The sequence below is a fragment of the Gigantopelta aegis genome, chromosome 4, assembly GCF_016097555.1.
Source record: "Gigantopelta aegis isolate Gae_Host chromosome 4, Gae_host_genome, whole genome shotgun sequence".
Lineage (NCBI taxonomy): Eukaryota > Metazoa > Mollusca > Gastropoda > Neomphalida > Peltospiridae > Gigantopelta > Gigantopelta aegis.
Window position 1 is genome coordinate 51,588,917 of NC_054702.1, and position 22,126 is coordinate 51,611,042.

Here is a 22,126-nt window from a genome sequence, read left to right on the forward strand (position 1 = left end):
CAGTTTGTATTTATAATGGAAAAACAGGAAATAAATAAAAAACTGGAAATGTATGGAACAGTTTGTATTTATAATGGAAAAACAGGAAATAAATAAAAAACTGGAAATTATGTCTGAAGTGAAAAGAAACCACGTATGGAACAGTTTGTTTCTGAGTCTCTTGTATTATAAAAAACACAATAATTATTATTTTAAGACAAATGAACCGCTAGCTTCAAATAATATTGTTCAGTTTCTGTTTGTGTAATACGCACGTTATCTCCCAGGGCTGTAAACTGCAATGACAGAGGCGGCCTCGGTGGTGTCATAGTTAAACCATCGGACTTAAGGCTGGCAGGTACTGGGTTCGCAGCCCGGTACCGGCTCCCACCCAGAGAGTGTTTTATCAACTCAATGGGTAGGTGTAAGACCACTACACTCACTTCTTTCTCACTAACCACTAAGAACTAACCCTCTGTCCAAGACAGACAGCGCAAATAGCTGATGTGTGTGTCCAGGACAGCCTGCTTGAACCTTATTTGGATATAAGCACGAAAATAAGTTGAAATGAAAAACATGTCTAATAATACTCAACTGTACTTTAAATCCCAAATATTTGGTGACAAACAAATTTGGTAATTGTGACAATGAAAAAAAGTTTGTTTTGTTTAACAACACCACTAGAGCACACTGATATATTAATCATCGGCTATTGGATGTCAAACATTTGACATAGTCTTAGAGAGGAAACCTACTTCGTTTTTTTCAGTAGTAGCAAGAGATCTTTTATATGCACCATCCCACAGACAGGATAGCACATACCACCACCTTTGATATACCAGTCGTAGTGCACTGACTGGAACGAGTTGTGATAATGAATGAAACTCCAAAAGTGATGACAGATGAACAATAAACTAACATAACAAACGTGAAGATCAACCAACACACAAACGTAACCAAGAACTATAAAAACTAATTTGTGATCATATGATCAGTCAAGTTCACGGACAAATGTACGCTGTATGCTGCTCCTGGTGGTGCAACATGATTTATATATTGCTACCAAGCACTTTTACAACATGTGTAGCACTCTTTAAATGCTGGCTCCTTGATCACAGATGCTTTATTACACTTTGCTGTACACCACTGTATCAAGATAAGCAAAGTAAAGTTTGTTTTATTTAACGACGCCGCTAGAGCACATTGATTTTTTATCTTATCATCAGCTATTGGACGTCAAACATATGGTCATTCTGACACTGTTTTTAGAGGAAACCCGCTGTCGCCACATAGGCTACTCTTTTTACGACAGGCAGCAAGGGATCTTTTATTTGTGCTTCCCACAGGCAGGATAGCACAAACCATGGCCTTTGTTGAACCCAGTTATGGATCACTGGTCGGTGCAAGTGGTTTACACCTACACATTGAGCCTTGTGGAGCACTCACTCAGGGTTTGGAGTCGGTATCTCGATTAAAAATCCCATGCCTCGACTGGGATCCAAACCCAGTACCTACCAGCCTGTAGACCGATGGCCTGCCACGACGCCACCGAGGCCGGTATATATCAAGATAAGAGACATGAGACATGATTTGTAAATTTCACATTTTTGCTTTTGACTGTATACATTCATACTCTTCAGCTGAGAACGATGTAATTGCACTTTGAAAACATTTTCTTACTAAGATGTAAATTTGTTTCTTGTATTTTTATTTTCTGACTGAAGCATTGTGGTTTCATAATCTCCTACAACAGATGGAGAAAATGTGTGAAAAGCACTCCAGGTAGTGATACAAGTTCTCTCAGATTCTCTACACTGGAACGTGTAAGCATCCTCTGCAAAATGGCGTTGGTCTGTCACTCCGGTTGTTTTGACCAGTAAGATCAAGTCTTGTAGTACGTACATGTACACATAGGGTTGTCAGATGACTTTGTAGGTGAAGGATGGTCCTCATGAAATTTTATCCAAATTGTCTGAAAAACAAACAAACAATAAAAAAATAACATACAAACCCAATAGAGGCAGTTATTGGAGAAAAGGAACTAGAAGACACACCACCAATGTTAATGAACTGCTTGTATATATAATGAACACACGGCAAGTGCCTATTATGTAGCTACTGTTATGTATCAGGGAACATTAAATTTGTGTTTTGTATCATGTCACAGTTTGCTAAGCAAGTTTCAGAGATTGCTACACAATTTTAAAATATTAAACAGTAGTTGCTAATATATTTTCAATTAACTAGAAATATCGCTAATCAGGATTTTGAAAACAAAATGTTTTCCAATTATAATTCCAAATTTGATATATATGTTTTGTACGTATATATCAAATATGGAAATACAGTGCACTCACATCAATGTGGTAATAGTAATTATTTTAATTGTGGGCATTTTTGATAGAAATCCCATGGCATGACAGCAACAGGCTTCCTCTTTCATTATCTGTGTGGTCCTTAAGTGAATTTCCAATGCCATATAACCACAATTAACATGTGTTGACTATATCATTAAATAAAACACTTATTCCTTCATTTAACAAAACAAAACAAAATTGGCCAATTGCTCTATCGTTTGGAAAAGAAAAATTAAACAGATTGTGGTTTTTTATTACTTACCAGTACATTAATGTGCATAATGTGGATTACAAACAAAATGGCTGAACAGTGGACATAAAAATAACCAGTCTGTTATAGTCGTGGACAAGTCTATGGATGACAAATATTGTAGTTAAAGCTACTCACTCATAACCTGTTGATAAACGTGTGTTAAATACTCCTTGGTGTTGCAATCTTTCCTATTTCCAGTCGATATTGTCATCTCATAGTCTGGCCCATACTCCATCAGGTACTAAATACATTATAAGAAAAAAAAACAAAAACAAACATCAATCAGTAGCTTTACGTGTACATAAATGATATTGTTTGTTGAAAAACATAAAATTGCAAATGGTTTTCATGGCTCACACTGGAACACATTTTGTTTTAGCCAATTTAATTGTATTGAAAATTATTAAAAAGTGGCTCATTTAAAGAATATTTCATTAGCCAAAGACTAAATGTTGTAGCCACTTTGTATACAAATTAGCAATTGGCTATTTTGGCAATGGGCAGGGTTAGTCCTGGGTTTTGCTAATAGCAATTCTTTAATTTATTCCAAACCTAGAAGACAATGGGGTAAACTGTATCTAGTAAAGCAAGAATCAACATCTCTTAACACAAGACGCATACTGTGTATTAACTGCTGTACAACGGTACATATTCACTGGGCTGGTCTCCCCTACCCCATTCCCCATTACACTGATCATCAAGATAAACTATTAGCTTTTTAAGTCCACCCATAACACAAATTAATGGGCTTAAATCTGTTTCACTATTCCAAATAACAATAAATTCCACAAAATTATAATTTTGTTTGCATGGCTTACACCGCTTTATTATCCACATGGTTCAACATAACCGAGTTAATAATAATCATATGAAGCACACGTGTAATAGCAAATGTGATGATGTAATTTTTGGAAACGATGTCATAACATGACGTCATTTCGTCATCTCCTTCTACATGTACATGTAGTTGTGGTTGAAACATTTTGAGACTGTCCTTGTTATTCATAAAAAATAACAATAATAATATGGATAATAAAGAAATTATTACACTCAAGAGTGTGTCATACTGATTTTACGAAACTCGTGTCAGAATTTATGTATTACCCTCGCTCTAGCTCGGGCAATACAAAAATCTTGACACTCATTTCATAAAATCAGTATGACACACAAGCTCATATAATAATCTGTATGAACTTTTGCATTAAATTTAAAACATTATACACATGATTATAACAGTTCAGACAATATGAAATGGGTTATACCTGTAATTGTTTGGATATTAGCCATATATGGTTTACACAAACTTTCAGTTCTCAGAGAAATGCATTTTAGGGTTTCTGCCAGAAGGAAATGTTTGGGTACGGTGCTATGGAATTGAATATTTACAATGTGTGTGCTGAATACAACCACAGTCGACAGGGCATCCCCAAGAAACAAAATGGGTAGGTTTAGAGTTGGGGTTAAGAAAATCATACAGTAATGACAAAGAGTCATTAATTTTTTCAAAAGTCAACTTAAAAAAAAAAAAAAAATCTGCAAAAATATTTGGGTATGGCACCATACTTGTCTTATCCTTTGGCAGAAACCCTATAAGATCAGTTGGTAAAGATTTGTTATTAATTTTTAATTTTTTTTATTGTATTGAACAAAACCTTTTCTGAAAAAATATGGTTGAAAGAACAATAACTCAGGGTGATTTTTTGGAATTGGGCTACAGTAAATAATGTTTTTTGAAGGCTGATTTTATGAAACTAATATTTGGTTCTTACAGACTGTTTTAATCACGAGAAATATCGTCCAAATTCCCTGGTGTTTTTAAATCAAACCAATACAGTGGAACTGTGATTCCTGTTACATTATGTTTTCTGTCCACAATTGTTGTTTATCCATGGCATACCTCATGATCTGGAATATCTCGAGGTAGTTTTTTGCCAACTGCCAGACTTGTCAAGTAGGCCCAGCATTTTGCAGTATTGGGGTGATTGTAGCCACCTGTTAAATGACGAGCAAATAAAACTAGAAACAAGCACTAATAGTTGAACGTAAAAACTAATGAATGACATCTCAGCACAAACACCCCCCCCCCCCCCCCCAAAAAACAAAACCAAAAAAAAACCAAGAAAAAACACAACATTGGCTACCAGGTTTCAAGCAAATGTATATGAATGAACTGATGACCCACATACAAATAAATGTTCAAAGACGGGATGCAGACGCGGATTTAGTGGGGGGCCCAAGGGGCCCCCCCCTATTTTTGGGGTCAATTTTTTTTTTTTTTTTTAACTATAGTATACACTAGAGTGGAATTACACAAAAATGCACTTATTTCCCAAGAGTCTTTAAATTATATTTTGTTCATGAAAATCGTCTTAAAGTGACATTCCTGAGTTTGCTGCAATTTTTAAGATGGTATCGACCAACAGAGACTTTTTAATGATTGTAATTACATAACAAATATATGTTTCTGCATAAAATGTTATTGACTGTATATTAAACATGTTTCTGACTGCTTTAATATTTGTACTAGGATAACTTTCATTTTATTTACATTTATATAGTGTCAGAAATATGGTTAAGGACCACAAAACAATGAGAAAGGAAACTCGCTGCCGCGACTCCAGGGGCTACTTTTTCAGATTAGCAGCAAGATATTACATACCATGGCTGTTGATACACAGTTATTCAAAGCAATGTATATTACTGAAACAACTGTTTCGATATTTCTTCCCATTTACCGGCAGCCGCAGTCAACGGAAAACCAGCCTAATATGGGAAGGAGAGATGACCACTTTAACTTTAAAAAAAAGAAGAGACCAGAGTTTATGAAATTTTGAAGATAACAAAAACAGTATGACAATACCAAAAACATACGTTAATATAGCTATTTTGTTACTCAGATGCGAGGAAATCGCGTTTCAGGCCTCTTAAATTTCAAAATTTCACGGGGGAGCATGCCCCCGGACCCCCCTAGGAATCTTGGGCACTTCACGCACCCCCTATTTAAAAATCCTGGATCCGCGCCTGGGATGTGTGTCAATAAGTACAGCATGGTACATGATGTCCCACTGACTGATTAAACAATAAGCATGGCTGTCTTAAAGATTCCTCTTTTTCCCAAGCCCACTCAGTGGTAGCATAAAAACTGATTTGTATACTTTCATGTATATATACACAAAATATATAATTGTTATCATCATCTATAATAAATCTAAACTGTTAAAGACAAAGAAAGAATAACAATCTGATAGAGATCTGAACACAGCAAACTGACCTCCTCCAAGAAGAAGCAGCGGCAGGTTCCAGTCGAGGAGCAGCTGAACGGACCGACCGAGTCCGAGGTGAGTCAGACTGAACGATTCCATTGGGTCCCCCGCGAGTCCATCCGCCCCGCACTGACACACCACTGCATCGGGGCAGAACACCTCCCTGATCCGCGTCATCACTCTACACATGTATATTATATATCAAATATAGTGTTCACACGTCATATAAAATAAATACCCACCACCGCGTCGGGGCAGAACACCTCCCTGATCCACGTCATCACTCTACACATGTATATATCAAATATAGTCTTCACACATATAAAATAAATACACACCATCGCGTCATCACTCTACACATGTATATTATATATCAAATATAGTGTTCACACATGTCATATAAAATAAATACCCACCACCGCTTCGGGGCAGAACACCTCCCTGATCCACGTCATCACTCTACACACGTATATATCAAATATAGTCTTCACATATATAAAATAAATACACACCACCGCTTCGGGGCAGAACACCTCCCTGATCCACGTCATCACTCTACACACGTATATATCAAATATAGTCTTCACATATATAAAATAAATACCCACCACCGCTTCGGGGCAGAACACCTCCCTGATCCACGTCATCACTCTACACACGTATATATCAAATATAGTCTTCACATATATAAAATAAATACACACCACCGCATCATCACTTAATAATCATTAACTAATTCTAATTTGCAGTTAATACATGTATGCATTCAAAATAATCTCACCTGAATTTCAAACTGAACTGTTTGAAATCATGTACATCGTGCATGAGATGTTTTATTCAAACCACAACACAAAAGACTCGGCCAACACACCCAGCATAAAACAAAAATAATAATATTATTTCCCAGTCACACTGTATTTTGACTGACAAGGATCATTTGTGATAAAACTAACCTGGTGAATAATGCTACGAACTCTGGGTCTCGCAGGCCATCCAACAGTGGCACGTTAACACTGTAATGTTTACCCCTGCCAATCCCAGTGTCTGCCACAGAACCCGTACCTGGTGAAAAACACAAACAATGTAGATGTAATTGTATTACACTAACAGCAATGTCACCAGACAATGAGGGATAAACCACTCTTATGTTCTTACCTGGAAAATATTACATATATTAAAATTGTAAAAAACAACAACATATTTTCACTGGTTGTTTTATACTGCTTGCATATTAAAGACAATATCAAGAATGGTGTGCACTGAATAACAGTCAAATGACATACAAGGGGATAGAGTTATATTTCACATATTATTAAAAGGTAGAAGCTGTTTTTATAGTGTATTTTTATTGATGCATTATTTCTTCAATAGAATATTTTACGTTTGTTTGTTTTGTTTAACAACCCCACTGATTCAAGTGACTGATTGCACCACTGAAGCACTAGAACAGTAACCTACTTTGATACACCTCCATCAGAGTCCATGCACAGTATATGTTCACACAGTCATTTGATATAGTAGCTATTATTATGCACAACATACATTTGTACATGTAGTTTCTTAACAGCAGCAAAGAAATGCAATTTTTAAAAGATTCATACACAGATATTATTAACTAGTTTGTGAACAGTGAGGACTAAAACACAAAACTTGATAACATGTGATGTCTGCAACTACATGTAGTGTATAAGCGGTATATGGAAATAACCAGGACCTGGGCCCGTGTTTATAAAGAGTCCAGACTCAGTCTCTAATGACGTCACACGCATACAATTTGTGTGGTGTTGTCATGACGTTACTGTCTCAGACTCTATTAGAGTCTCGAGTCCAGACTCTGAAAGTTTTACAAGCACCAGACCAGGGCCCAATTTCACAAAACATTGTAAGCCTAGTTTATTGCATGAAAATGTAAATCTACAACTAAAACACAATTCTTATTACTATTATAGACTACAACAAATATAGTTTTAAGTACACATATTTCATTTTCTTTGGTCATTAAAATGCTCCATCTCCCATAATGATGTAATTTTCTGTGTGAAATAGATGCCAAACATGTGTAAATTTTCTTCTTTATTATCTTGTTCATAATATAATTTCACATACATTCAAGAGATTTTTATAATCAGGGACCAGTTTCACTAAACATTGTAAGTTTACGTCTGTGACTAGCAGTTATACTGGATATACATAATCATTACTTATTTGTTATCTAACTTCACAACAAATGTTCAGCTGTAAACAAGAAGTGGTAATATTAAACATCCAGACTTTTATGAAATGTAATACAAATCTACAGTTATTAATATGAAAATTCTAAAATACGAAAATAAATAATTTGGATGTACCTGGGAAAAATCCTGCTAAATATTTGTGAAATGAAACTGTCAAGACTTTGGAAGTTGAGCAGAAAGCATCCTCCACACCTGTAAAATAAAACTGCTATGTAGTCCAGTTTATCAAGGAAAACCACTCAGTTCAGACACAAAAAAAAAGGATTTTTCTTTTTTTTCAAACACATAGTCACATTTTATTTTACAGCTGTTTTTTTTTGTGTTTTTTTTTTCGAAAAAGAAAGAAATGTTTTAACGACACATTCTACACATTTTAATTAGTTTTATGACATCAGACATATGGTTAAGAAGACCAAAGATAATTGGAGAGGAAACCCGCTGCCACCACTCCATGGGCTACTCAGGTTAGGTCACAGGTTTTAATGTGCACATTCAGAACAAACTGTTGTAGCGCACGCCTGTCATGGGCGCAGGTGTCGACTTTCACCAGCTTCTCCGTCTAGGACAGGAATGGGCTACTCTTTAGAAGGGCTCCTTTATATGTGCCATCCCAGAGACAGGATAGTACATACCATGACCTTTTTTACATCAGATGTGAAGCACTGGCTGGAATGACAAACAGCCCAAAGGGCTCACAGATGATTATCAATCCAAGACTTATCAAACATCAGTGAGTGCCTTACCACTGGACTATAACCCACCCCCATACAGCTGTTTGATGTTCAACACATGTTTATTTTGATACTTGATTTAGACAGTGATAAAGGAGTTTCCACATAGGAGAATAATGAATAGCAACAAGGGAAATCTTGTATTCAGACTTTTCAGTATATAGTACAGCACATACATGTAGCATGATCATCCATAAACTCATATTGCATGGGAATGAGATGGGTGGAAATGCACACAGGTTCTCAGAGAGTAATCAACTCTACAAGTCAACACATCTCAGACTCACATTACAGAAGTGATTTTTTAAACCAGAAACCTTTACATACAAATTAAGACATGCTAATATATTGTTTCATTACTGTTTAAGGACAGATTCTGTGATTTTGTTAAAGTAGTGGGGAAATGTGCAGATTCAAATATCGGTAGTTAAAATGGCCACAGGAAAATATTTCCCTTCCAAAAATTCTGGGTCAAGCCAACCTCCCAAAATCCACACCAGCTTTTTGAAATGTATATAATAACTGGTACAATTCTTACTCACCATCACCATGATGCAAATCCAAATCAATGTAGACAACTCTGTCAAACTTCTCACGCAGTTTTATAATACCAAGCACTATATCATTGATGTAACAAAACCCACTGGCAGAATCTCTGAAATAAAATCATAGGGTTTACATGCACAAATGTACTACTTACACCAAACATTGTAAGCTGGATATACAAACATTGTAAGCTGGATATACAAATGTACTACTTACACCAAACATTGTAAGCTGGATATACAAATGTACTACTTACACCAAACATTGTAAGCTGGATATACAAACATTGTAAGCTGGTTATACAAATGTACTACTTACACCAAACATTGTAAGCTGGATATACAAATGTACTACTTACATCAAACATTGTAAGCTGGATATACAAACATTGTAAGCTGGTTATACAAATGTACTACTTACACCAAACATTGTAAGCTAGATATACAAATGTACTACTTACACCAAACATTGTAAGCTAGATATACAAATGTACTACTTACACCAAACATTGTAAGCTGGTTATACAAATGTACTACTTACACCAAACATTGTAAGCTGGATATACAAATGTACTACTTACACCAAACATTGTAAGCTGGATATACAGATGTACTACTTACACCAAACATTGTAAGCTGGATATACAAATGTACTACTTACACCAAACATTGTAAGCTGGATATACAAATGTACTACTTACACCAAACATTGTAAGCTAGCTATACAAATGTACTACTTTACACCAAACATTGTAAGCTGGTTATACAAATGTACTACTTACACCAAACATTGTAAGCTGGATATACAAATGTACTACTTACACCAAACATTGTAAGCTAGATATACAAATGTACTACTTACACCAAACATTGTAAGCTAGATATACAAATGTACTACTTTACACCAAACATTGTAAGCTGGTTATACAAATGTACTACTTACACCAAACATTGTAAGCTAGATATACAAATGTACTACTTACACCAAACATTGTAAGCTGGTCATACAAATGTACTACTTACACCAAACATTGTAAGCTAGATATACAAATGTACTACTTACACCAAACATTGTAAGCTGGATATACAAATGTACTACTTACACCAAACATTGTAAGCTAGATATACAAATGTACTACTTACACCAAACATTGTAAGCTGGATATACAAATGTACTACTTACACCAAACATTGTAAGCTGGATATACAAATGTACAATGCCATTTCTTAACTACACACCTACACAAGCTTGACATCCTCAATTAATGTCCACCCTCACACTCTAAACAAAATTTGATATAACAGTCATTTTAATTTTTTTAGAACTGGTATATTTTACTTTTAAATCATACTATTCTTAGGTAAATGTATGATTTTGATTAACTTATATATATGACCAAGAACAATCATTTAACATGCCAGTTTCATAGATCAAAGAATGACACTTATACTAAATATTACTATTATATGGTATTATAATGCATAAATTAAATGTACAATATGTAAAATGTTGGATTCACATTCAGTATTTATTGTGCTTTAAAAAAATTACTACAAAGACATTTCTTAGTACAAAAGCAGAACAGCCATACAGAATTAAACTGCACACACAATCTGCCTTTGTAGATCAATCGGTTTAGTGCTTGCTTGAGGTCATTGCGTTGCAGGATCAAACCACCTCTATGGATCAATTCAACTGATTGTATTTTTTCGCATTACAACCAATGCACCACAACTGGTCAAAGGCTGTGGTATGTGCTTTCTTGTCTGTCGGAAAGTGCATATAAAACATCCCTTGTCGCATTAGGAAAAATGTAGTGGGTTTCCTCTGTTGACTACCAGTCAGAATTACCAACTGTTTGACATCCAACAGCCGATGATTAATTAATCAATGAGCTCTAGTGGTGTCGTTTAACAAAACAAACTTTTTGTAGAACAATTTCAGTAATTAAAATCGATTTACTTTCCATACATGTATGTACATACAGTAAGCATGTCGGGGTCAGTATTTACCACACACCAAGCTCTGAACCATACCTTACTTTTCATACATGTACAGTAAGCATGTTGGGGTCAGCATTTACCACACACCAAGCTCTGAACCATACCTTACTTTTCATACATGTACAGTAAGCATGTTGGGGTCAGTATTTACCACACACCAAGCTCTGAACTATACTTACTTTTCATACATGTACAGTAAGCATGTTGGGGTCAGCATTTACCACACACCAAGCTCTGAACCATACCTTACTTTTCATACATGTAAAGTAAGCATGTTGGGATCAGTATTTACCACACACCAAGCTCTGAACCATACCTTACTTTTCATACATGTACAGTAAGCATGTTGGGGTCAGCATTTACCACACACCAAGCTCTGAACCATACCTTACTTTTCATACATGTACAGTAAGCATGTTGGGGTCAGTATTTACCACACACCAAGCTCTGAACTATACTTACTTTTCATACATGTACAGTAAGCATGTTGGGGTCAGCATTTACCACACACCAAGCTCTGAACCATACCTTACTTTTCATACATGTACAGTAAGCATGTTGGGGTCAGCATTTACCACACACCAAGATCTGAACCATACCTTACTTTTCATACATGTACAGTAAGCATGTTGGGGTCAGCATTTACCACACACCAAAATCTAAACCATACCTTACCTTTTAGCATGATGCCATCCTCCGAACCAGTTGATGGCAACATCTGCCTCTTGGTGGACCAGAGTCTCAGCTGCAGCTACTGTTGCCCCAGCAACAAGGACAGCATAGTCATAGACACCAACATGTCCTGGGCAGTCATACGCTGTGAACAAAATAAGAAACAAGCTTAAAACATTTACTAGTCTATACGATAAGTACATGGTACCATAATTATGATGTGAAGTGGAGTAACAAATATAATGTGCATGTAGGCTAGCATATATATGTATAGGGATACAGTGCAAATAAATTAAGTTTTCCAAACAAGAAAGTAAACACGACTTATATGATATCTGTGTAATTTTCTGTTTATTATTATTAAACTAACGTTAAAATAAAAAAAGATAGTCAAAAAAAGATACACACCATGAGACAGTTAATTAATATTTACTTTAACTTTGTTTTCTATTTCCTGAAGCAACTATAACTACAAGAGTTGGGTGGGGTTTTTTTGGGGGGTTTTTTTTTGGGGGGGGGGCTTCTCAGCATTTGACATGTTAACAATAACACATTTAAACAAATACTTCACTCGATGACATGATGCAGTTATTGTTTCTGTGTAATCTAACGAATACAAAAAAAAGAGTTTTGTTTAAAAACACCACTAGAGCATATTGATTTACTAATCATCAGCTACTGGATATCAAACAATATTTGGTAATTTTTACAGATAGACCGCTACATTTTTCCATTAGTAGCAAGGGATCTTTAATATGCACTATCCCACAGACAGGACAGCACAAACCATGGCCATTGATATACCAGTTGGCTGGAATGAAAAACAGCCCAACTGGTCCACCGACGGTACTCAATCCCAGATTGACAGCGCATCATGCGAGAACTCTTAACACATACAAAAGACTCATCGTACTCAGTCCGTATATCTCTGCTTCCTCCTCATCTTTCTCTTCATCATCCTGGTCATTAATTTTCTTCAAGAAGTTAATGTAATCATCAGAATGCAAACTCATAACTTCTGGCACAGTTGCCTCCCTTGGCAGACAAATCCTACAAAGATACAAATTGATGAAAGAAAAATTGATATCATAAATACAGTACAACTCAGACCATATAGTGTTTCTGCCAGAAAGAAATGTTTGGGTATGGTGCTATGGAAATGAATGCAACCACAGTCAACAGAAGGTATCAGGGACCTCCTCCAGAAAGAAAATGGGCCAAGTTTGGGGTTAGGTTTAAGAAAATCATACAGTAATGATAAGAGTACGAGCTTTACTTTAATTAATTTTTTCAAAAGGTTAACTTAAAAAAAAAGTGCAAAACAATTTGGGTATGGTGCATTACCCTTCCATAGCATTTCAAATTTAATGGGAAACACTTTTTTGGTTCCGTGCCTTGTCATTATGGGAACCCATTGAAAAATGTTTTATTATATGTACCGTATATTATTTTTGTTGAATAGTCGTACTCGATGTAATAATCATGGGAAATGAAATTTCAGTTTCATAATTTTACCAATACACTACCAGAAACTACTGTTTCAGTGAAATCAGAAGGCCTGACAACTCTATGTAAACAAAACAGAATGTGTTTGAATTATGGCTTATCAGGGAAGTGTAATGTCACTATTCACACTTCTCTTTCACTAATCACTAACCTAGGACAGAACAGACAGTCAAGGTGGCCACGGTGGGCATATGTATGCTAACTGAAAATCAAGCTAACAATGAACACCAAAAAAATCTAAACAGTATCAAAATTATCCTTACATTCTTCATTACAACGGGATAATTCCTAAATCAATGGCCAACATAATACAAAATACATACATACATGTATAAATGTGTTCTAAATTTATTCAATTCAGTTAAGACTGACTACATACATGCATATATATCATGATGTACTTTATTTGTAATATATCTAAAAGAAAGGATTGCTAGTAACAGTATTTATTTTATGACACCTCTGCACAAATTAAACTACACTTGTTGTCACATAGGCTATTCCTATTGATAAAAAAGCATGGATATTTTACATGTATTACATATATATAGAGAGAAAGGATTTGTCACGTCTATGTTAATCAGTATCTGTCGAGGCTCTGTTGATATTTTACATAATAAAAAACCTGAGTAGCGAATTTTATTTATCCTATAACACTTCTAAAATAACATTTTCATTAAATTTTTAGTAAATCACAGTACTAAAGTTGCTGCCATCGGTAATATGACGTCATCACGATTGGCACAAATTAGTCTGATGTTACCCATTTTAACTAACTCTTTAAAATCGTTACTCAGGTATACAGGTCTTGGCTCTTAAACAAATGACCCATCCACAGAAACACATTATCTAGAGACCTTGCAAATTTGCATACCATTATTAACCAGGTTAAATCACTAAATTACCACATGGGTTTATGAAATGGATATCATGGATAAGTTATAGGACAAATATATATATATATATATATACATGCACTCTCCCATAGACAGGACAGTATACAGCATGACTTTCACACATACATGCATCTAAAAAGACTAAATAGTATACATATATACAATACTTACTTGATGTACTTTAACAACCCAAATGCTTCTACCAAACAATGTATCATGCTGGCCTGTTACAGAAAAAACAGAGAATAAAATATGTGAAAATGCATCCATCAGAAAGATGTTGAAGGGTTTATGTACAATTAAATACTATCAATAATTTTTTTATGTTAATTACTAGATGAAACTAAAACAGTTTTAAATTTTAGTTTCCACTCGGTTAATCTAAATCCAGGTTTTATATTACTCCACTAAGAAAAATTTAAAACATGGCCATTCGATCAAAACAGTTAACCTATAGTATATATATATGTACAGACTACAGTATCAGTAGAAGTGTTTTTGTAAAATACAAAATCATAGTTTGTAACTTATTGTTGGATTTTTGTTTGAGAAAGTCACCAGCCCTCACAGAAGCTTTGGCTAGTGCCCTATATATCACAGTAATACAGTTGCAGCTCTACATTGCGACTGATTTGGTCGCATCCATGTATGCCACCATTTTTTTCATTTGGCGACTAAAACATTTCATACTATCTATATAAAAATACAAGTAGGCACCATCTGGCTCCTAGGTGGAAAAGTTAACATAGAGGCCAGAGTTGATAATTTCCATTAGCCCAGATGAAAAATCCACTAGCCAAGACAGGGCTAATGGATTTGTCGAACCCTGTAAGTTGTGGATGTTTTTGGCCACAAGAGGTTCAAAATTGATTAATATATATTATATGATCTGGGTAAAAACAAAATAAGGCATTTGTTATAATTATATTACTTCAATTTCATTCCAAATTAGTTCCAAGGTGGACCCAATAAAACCCACACGTTTGCCACATCCATTTCAGACTCATTCTGACTTAGTGCATGGTGCACATTAAGTCAATATGTTTCTTATTTTCTATGGGAGTATGTCCATTTGGACTAAAGTCCGAACCAAACTTTTAACAACTATGATAAACGGCTCTCCTACCTTTATTTTTCGTTAGATTTTACCCACATTTTGTCCAGACAGAAATCTTGAAAAAAAAAACATTACAATGACACAGATTCCACATACTAGATGATAACTATGTCACCTATATCGACTTCGTTGAGATCGCATAGGGCAAAAAGCATGTAATTTTGTGCCAGCTGCCATTTTGACTTTTTATGGTATAGAGGAGTGAAAGGATATGACTTAATCTAACAACGTCATAACATGTTACGATATAAAAGCAAATGTGATGGCAACGTCATATTAATTATTTTAATTTGTTTTGTTTAAAAGATACCACTAGAGAACATTGATTTTATATTAATTACGTCACATACTTTGCAGGCTTTCACCTCTCTTGAAGAGTATTCCATAAAAAAAGCAAAATGGCAGATGGCAGAAAACTGCATCATACATGTATTTTGGCCTATATTAGTGTGTATATAAACTGCATCATGCATGTATTTTGGCCAATATTAGTGTGTATATATATATATATATATATATATATATATATATATATATATATATATATGCGATCTCAGCAAAGTTGATACTGGTGACATCGTTACAGTCTCATATGTGGAATCTGTGTCACTGTAATGTTTTTTTCACAACTTGTATCTGGACAAAATTTTGGGGGAATGTAATTGTAATTAAAGGTAAGGGAGTAATTTATTGTAGCCTGTTAACAATTTCGTTCAGACTTTAATTCCGACTGACACGGGAATTTCTAACTTCAATTAAAATTTACCCTTTTGGGAATCCGTAGCATAGCGTCACATACTTGGATATATTCATTACTGTACATGTAAGTAACACGCCGCTTGGAAACACCATGACCTTTGACCGAGCAGGCTGAAGCGTCAACATCATCATCATCATCATCATCAGGTTTAAGATGTTGGTCTACGTGGTCTACACAGGTTGTGCCGCTGTCATCGGCACAAGACAAATTCCCATTGTGATTATCACAGTGGTTGGCATTACAGTTATTGGTGTCATTATCAGACATGTTTCATACATAAGCCATATTGACATAAAATTTGAAATGGTTTTAGTGAGCCGATTTGGGGATGTTTTACTCTTTTAATTTTCTTCTTCAGCTACTGTCAGTGTCAAACTTCCCGCCATTACATTATCTCCCTTGAAATTCTTTTTTGCCATGAAAATTCCACCATTTAAAAGATGAGCTCCACATTTTTTCGGTAGAGAGACGATGCTTGGGGTGGGGGGTGGGGGGTAAGTTGCTTCCTTTCATTATTTATAACAATTTGTGAGTTTCATGTATTAAAATAATAACTGTAGTTATAATAACATCATGGAATAGTAACCGTAGACCTTCCACTACTAGTATGAGAATGTTAGTTCTAATTCTAACCTCTTTTTTTGTTTGTTACATATATGAAATATAATTTGTCATTTCCACCAAACAATGATTTATGAAAGGTCGTTAAATATGCTATCCGATCTATGGATACTTTTTTTAAATCCAGGAATAGCCGACAGCTGATGTCTCACACTGTCTACAGAAAAAGATAAACCATGCATAGGCTACTTTCGACATCCATAATTTAAAATGTATTTATACCTACTAAAATTAATGTCGTTAAATAAAAAGTCCTTTCATTTGTCAAGGTAAAGTTAAATTGTCGTAGGCATCAAGGGCGGGCCCAGAAAATATTTTAGGGAGGGGACCAAGGGGAAAAGTGCCATTGGACAATACCAACTACCTGAAAAAGAGCACTTGGATCCGTCCTTGTGAAGGAATTTGAATGATGGGTGTGTATCTAAGTGTTATTATTTGGGTTTTTTACCGTAGTCCTACAGGTAAGTTTTTATTTCAATTCATGTATGATATGGGTAAAGAAAAGATCGAAGTAAACGTTAAATATATATAATAAAAGCCAATAAATGATCACTTCCAAAATATTGTCTCGTGTTAGTTCAACTGTACACATTAGTACTGGTTTTCTATTTAGGGCGCTTTATTATTTAAACTTCAACCTTGTGTAATCATGTTAATCACCGTACGTACTCTCAATGCAGTGGATATTTATATTGTCTTTCTAATTTCCTTCACTGAGCTGAATATTCCTTCGTGAACTGCATCTGAATGAATGAATGAATGAATGAATGTTTAACGACACCCCAGCACGAAAAATACATCGGCTATTGGGTGTCAAACTATGGTAATGCAAATAAATAAAGTGATGATCAACATCAATGTTAAAATTCAAGACTTAAACAAAAACAGTGTAAAGAACTGTGCAAAAACACAAATATCACAGAATTTTACGGATACTGAATTTTACTCAAAACTTCAATTTTGTGCTGTATTGGCCATTCTCAAAGAGAATATTACACCCCTGCACCACGGTGAGGTTACAGCACACGCAGGGGTGAACTGCATCTGATACACTTGATTATTTTCCAAGGTATTCGAGATTCGAAATTCGATTCGATTCGAACATTTTCGAATATTCGATTCGAAATGCGATTCGACCTGAAAATTAAGATTCGCATAAGATATATATATATATATATCAGTTCATTGCATAGTTATTTTGACTAATTCACTGCATTATTTATATCACACAAAAATGGGCCTATGTAAATAAAGTATTTACCTGGGCCCATTTTTGTGTGATATAAATAATGCAGTGAATTAGTCAAAATAACCATGCAATAAACTAAGATATACATTGTAGGCTGCTGCGTTGAATACATTACTCCTATTCGCGTAAAATCAACCTGGCAGGTTACCTACTATTTCACCATAAAGAGCTGTTATATCGGGTCATATCGTGACTGGAGTATACGCAACGATCATCCTGTTTGTGAAGATTTTGATTGGCTAAAATATATTTCACGACGTTGACTCGAACGGACCAATACTAGTAGTTGTTAGGCGCATGTGCAGGAAATTGTCACTGGTTGGGGAGGGTGAGGGGTCTAGACTGTGACGAGCGAAGGTTCTATGGAGGGTATTTAAAATTTTAAAATGAGGTGATATAATCATATAAACTATAATTATATTTTTTCGTGCATACTAACTAAGTCTATTTATTTTGTTCTATTTTATTTGTTGTGTTTGTACAGAGGGCTCGATCGGTATTGTTTTATTTATTTATTTTGTACGTATACTGTATTGGTGTGTTTTGTTTGTTTTATTTGTGTTTGTTTGTTTTTATATATATATATATATATATATATATATATATATATATATATATATATATATATATATATATATATATATATATATATATATATATATATATATATAAACCTTTATTACCCCAGATCACTGGCAATGTCAAAGCCTTGAATATACAACAATAATAAAATTATGGTTTGATTTTGTCTTTGTGTTGTTGTTTGTTTGTTTGTTTGGGGGTTTTTGCAGGTTTTTGTTTGTTTTTAGTTTTGTGTAGTTTTGTTTTGTTTCGTTTTGTATATTTGTTTGGGTGTCATTGTTATTGTTGTTGTTGTTGAGTTTTTATTGCTTTTTTTTTCTTTATACTGTTCAGAGCATTGATCAATGCATAGTTTGGTTCATACTTATCCAACGACTGTGTATACGCAGTTGCTTCGTGTACTGGGGTATAACCCTTGAATCCCACAACATCTTAAATGTTACGAGCAGGGGTTTTTTTCATACTGATAGCTTAATATCACAATCCCTAAGGTTAGATACGTAACATTATATCACAGTGTAAATGAAAGACACATGTCAATAATTATGATATAATATTTATCACCAACAAGGTACTCAGAAGTATTTATAACACAGTAGGGTTGCACATGGATTTAATCTCATTATCGCTGTACGTTTCTATTCGTTTTGAATTATGTAGTAACAATTCCTTACAAATGTCCGTTTATCCATTTAATAGTGTTCAACTTCTCTTTCGGATGTGTAGGCCTAATATCAACAACCGTAGATGTACAACAATAATCATTACTGTTCTGTTTGTGTGATATTGTATAATTAATCTTTCAGACTTCCTATAATGTTTCCAGCCAGTGTACCACGGCTGGATACATCAAAGGCCGTGGTATGTGCTATCCTGCCTGTGGGATGATGCATATAAAAGAACCCTTGCTGTTAGTCGAAAAGAGTAGCCCATGAAGTGGCGACAGTGGGTTTTCTCTCTCAATATATGGGTGGTCCTTAACCATATGTCCGACGCCATATAACCGTAAATAAAATTTCCTATAATGTTCTGAAAAGCAACGATCCAATATATCCTATCTGAAGAAATATACTAATAATATACTTTTAAAACAATTATAAAAGCACAAACAAACAAACAAACAGAAACTGTGACACAAAAACTTAACACAAAAAAATTGTTATAAATAACATATACAATCATGCATTTAGTACACGACTAAAAAACAGTTCAATGACAACCCCATTTCCCCATTTTGAGATCCTGGTAGAAATAAATTTATATTAATTTTATATGGATGAATTTGCTCTCAAAATTTAAAAAAAATAAAAAGTAATTTCTGAATTGACTCTTGTTAAAAAAAACGGAACATAAATTAAAATACTAATGATAATAATAAATAAAATTTAATTAAAATAATAAATAAAAGATAAATAAATAAATTACATAATTAAAGAAGAAGTTTATAGTTAAAATTTTATAAAATTTTATATTTAGTGAGAATACAATCTACTGTGGAAAGCAAGGTAGATCTAAAAAATAGTTTGTGCTTGCCAACCTAGAATTCGTCATAGAAAGTATTATTACAAATATCAATACTTTCAAACTATGCACGTTTTAAAAATTGGATTTGTATTTTTATATACTAGTATATAAAAACTTTTGAAATATACATAGAGAATACTACATGAGTGGCCGTTAGATACGGAATGTTGTATTCTGTTGATTATATATCTTGAAAAAGAACCCAGTTTTTAAATAAATTTAATTGCTTTTCCCAACGAAAACCTATTTACGGCCCTTGCACTTATTGTTAACTTGTGTGTCATAGACAAGTCAATTTCAGGTTAACTTGAACATCACGGATTTATGTGGGGAGTTTTTGGGGGTTGTTGTTGTTGTTGTTGTTTTTTTTTTTTTTTTTGTTGTTGTTGTTTTTTTTGTGTTTTTTTGTTTTGGGGGGGGGGGGGGGTCACTGGGTGGTATGGCATTGGTGACCTGGTCATCACCTAGGTGCAGCCAATCGTATGTCTGTAAAATGTTATCGCACGTATATGTGTTAACAAGTATGTGTTCTCAAAAATAACTAATGATGTTCTCACCAACGGGTGTGTAAGAAATGTATTTAATTAAAATATTACTTGATCCGTGCGTGTGTAACCATGAATTTGTTTGGTTTTGTTTTTTTTTTTTTTTTTTTTTTTTTTTTTTTTGGGGGGGGGGGGGGGGGTCTTCTTTTCCTAATAGTTATTAAATCTTTTTAACGGGTTTGTATTTATCAAAACGCGTATTGACGGTTTTGTTTGTTTGTTTGTTGTTTTCTCATATTTATCAAAACGTATTTTGTGTTATTATGTGTGAACGTGCGCATTTTGTTTCAGCCAATGGCTGGTTACAGCTATGGTAAATATAAAACTAAACGTGTTTTCATTGGGTGAAATCGGCGTGACGTATACCTGAATCGCGTAAGCAGGTCAGATGGATTAGCGGTGCGAGGTTCTGACTGGTGTTTGAAAGGTCAGTCGGCGCACTCATGCATACCTTCTCAGTGTTTTAGTGTACACGGACGTCACGTTACGGTCAGTATATAAACACGTTACGGTTCAGTGTTCTTGAATCAGAAAATATTATTCAGCATGATGATGCGCTCATGGAAATCGTTGCTTGCTTTGGTAAGTCATTGTTCATTTAGCAGTTAACAAATAATCAGAAAGAGAACAATCCAACTGATTAATAAATGAATTAAATGTTATTAGTATGCGATTTTGTATCTTATTTTACTGGATTCTGAAGTCGATCTATGAAATGACATTTCACGACTGGAGATTCAGCAGTGCTTCTGAACTGAAATTTATGTACTACACTTAAGCTGTAGTCTACGGCATATGAGTCGATTTACACAAAGTCTATTATCATTATAACAAGATGATGGGTGTTTATTACTGTACACAATTACAAAAATATACAGAATACCAGCTACATGATTTGAAAGTATTCATAATTAAAAGTACAAAATAATAGAAAGTGTTCTAAGGATACCGGAGTTTTTACAGTTAGGTAATTCATATATACTTTATGTACATTTTATTTGTATTTGATTTAGACTGACAGGAAGATTATAAACAAAGAAAAATAATTTAATTCAAAAACCTGTATATAGCTTTTGTAATAACGATTTGGTTATACAGCTGTTTATTGTTTCAAACAAGGCAGACTATAGCTAGCTACAAGTCTACGCGTCCTACGTTTAATTAGTAGCAGCGAGCGACGTTAACGTTGCGGCTTTGGGATCGGCCAACAGGCGTACGCCTATATTAAAACCCCTCCCTAAATGTTTACAATACAAACTTTTTCATCTGCGGCCAAGATGACAATGGT

General features: G+C 34.5%; 1 protein-coding gene across 1 annotated transcript; it reads right to left on the minus strand.

Annotated features, from left to right (window-relative positions):
• Window positions 1-1,666: 1,666 nt before the first annotated feature.
• LOC121372101 (histone deacetylase 8-like) lies at window positions 1,667-16,693 on the minus strand. Its single transcript, XM_041498364.1, has 11 exons — window positions 16,324-16,693; window positions 14,612-14,664; window positions 12,952-13,088; window positions 12,042-12,183; window positions 9,360-9,472; window positions 8,201-8,278; window positions 6,806-6,914; window positions 5,861-6,033; window positions 4,487-4,581; window positions 2,725-2,830; window positions 1,667-1,951 (listed from the first exon to the last, which is right to left on the minus strand). Exons 1-11 carry the CDS (start codon window positions 16,582-16,584, stop codon window positions 1,929-1,931), a joined length of 1,290 nt encoding a protein of 429 aa, XP_041354298.1. The 5' UTR covers window positions 16,585-16,693; the 3' UTR covers window positions 1,667-1,928.
• Window positions 16,694-22,126: the final 5,433 nt, after the last annotated feature.

Bases quoted from the DNA above. Each gene is read 5' to 3' on its own strand.
- LOC121372101 (XM_041498364.1), bottom strand. From the start codon at position 16,584: ATGTCTGATAATGACACCAATAACTGTAATGCCAACCACTGTGATAAT. The intron at 8,279-9,359 runs GTGAGTAAGAAT...TTTATTTTACAG, and splicing joins GGATTTGCATCATGGTGATG to GTGTGGAGGATGCTTTCTGC. The intron at 4,582-5,860 runs GTCAGTTTGCTG...GTCATTTAACAG, and splicing joins GCTGCTTCTTCTTGGAGGAG to GTGGCTACAATCACCCCAAT.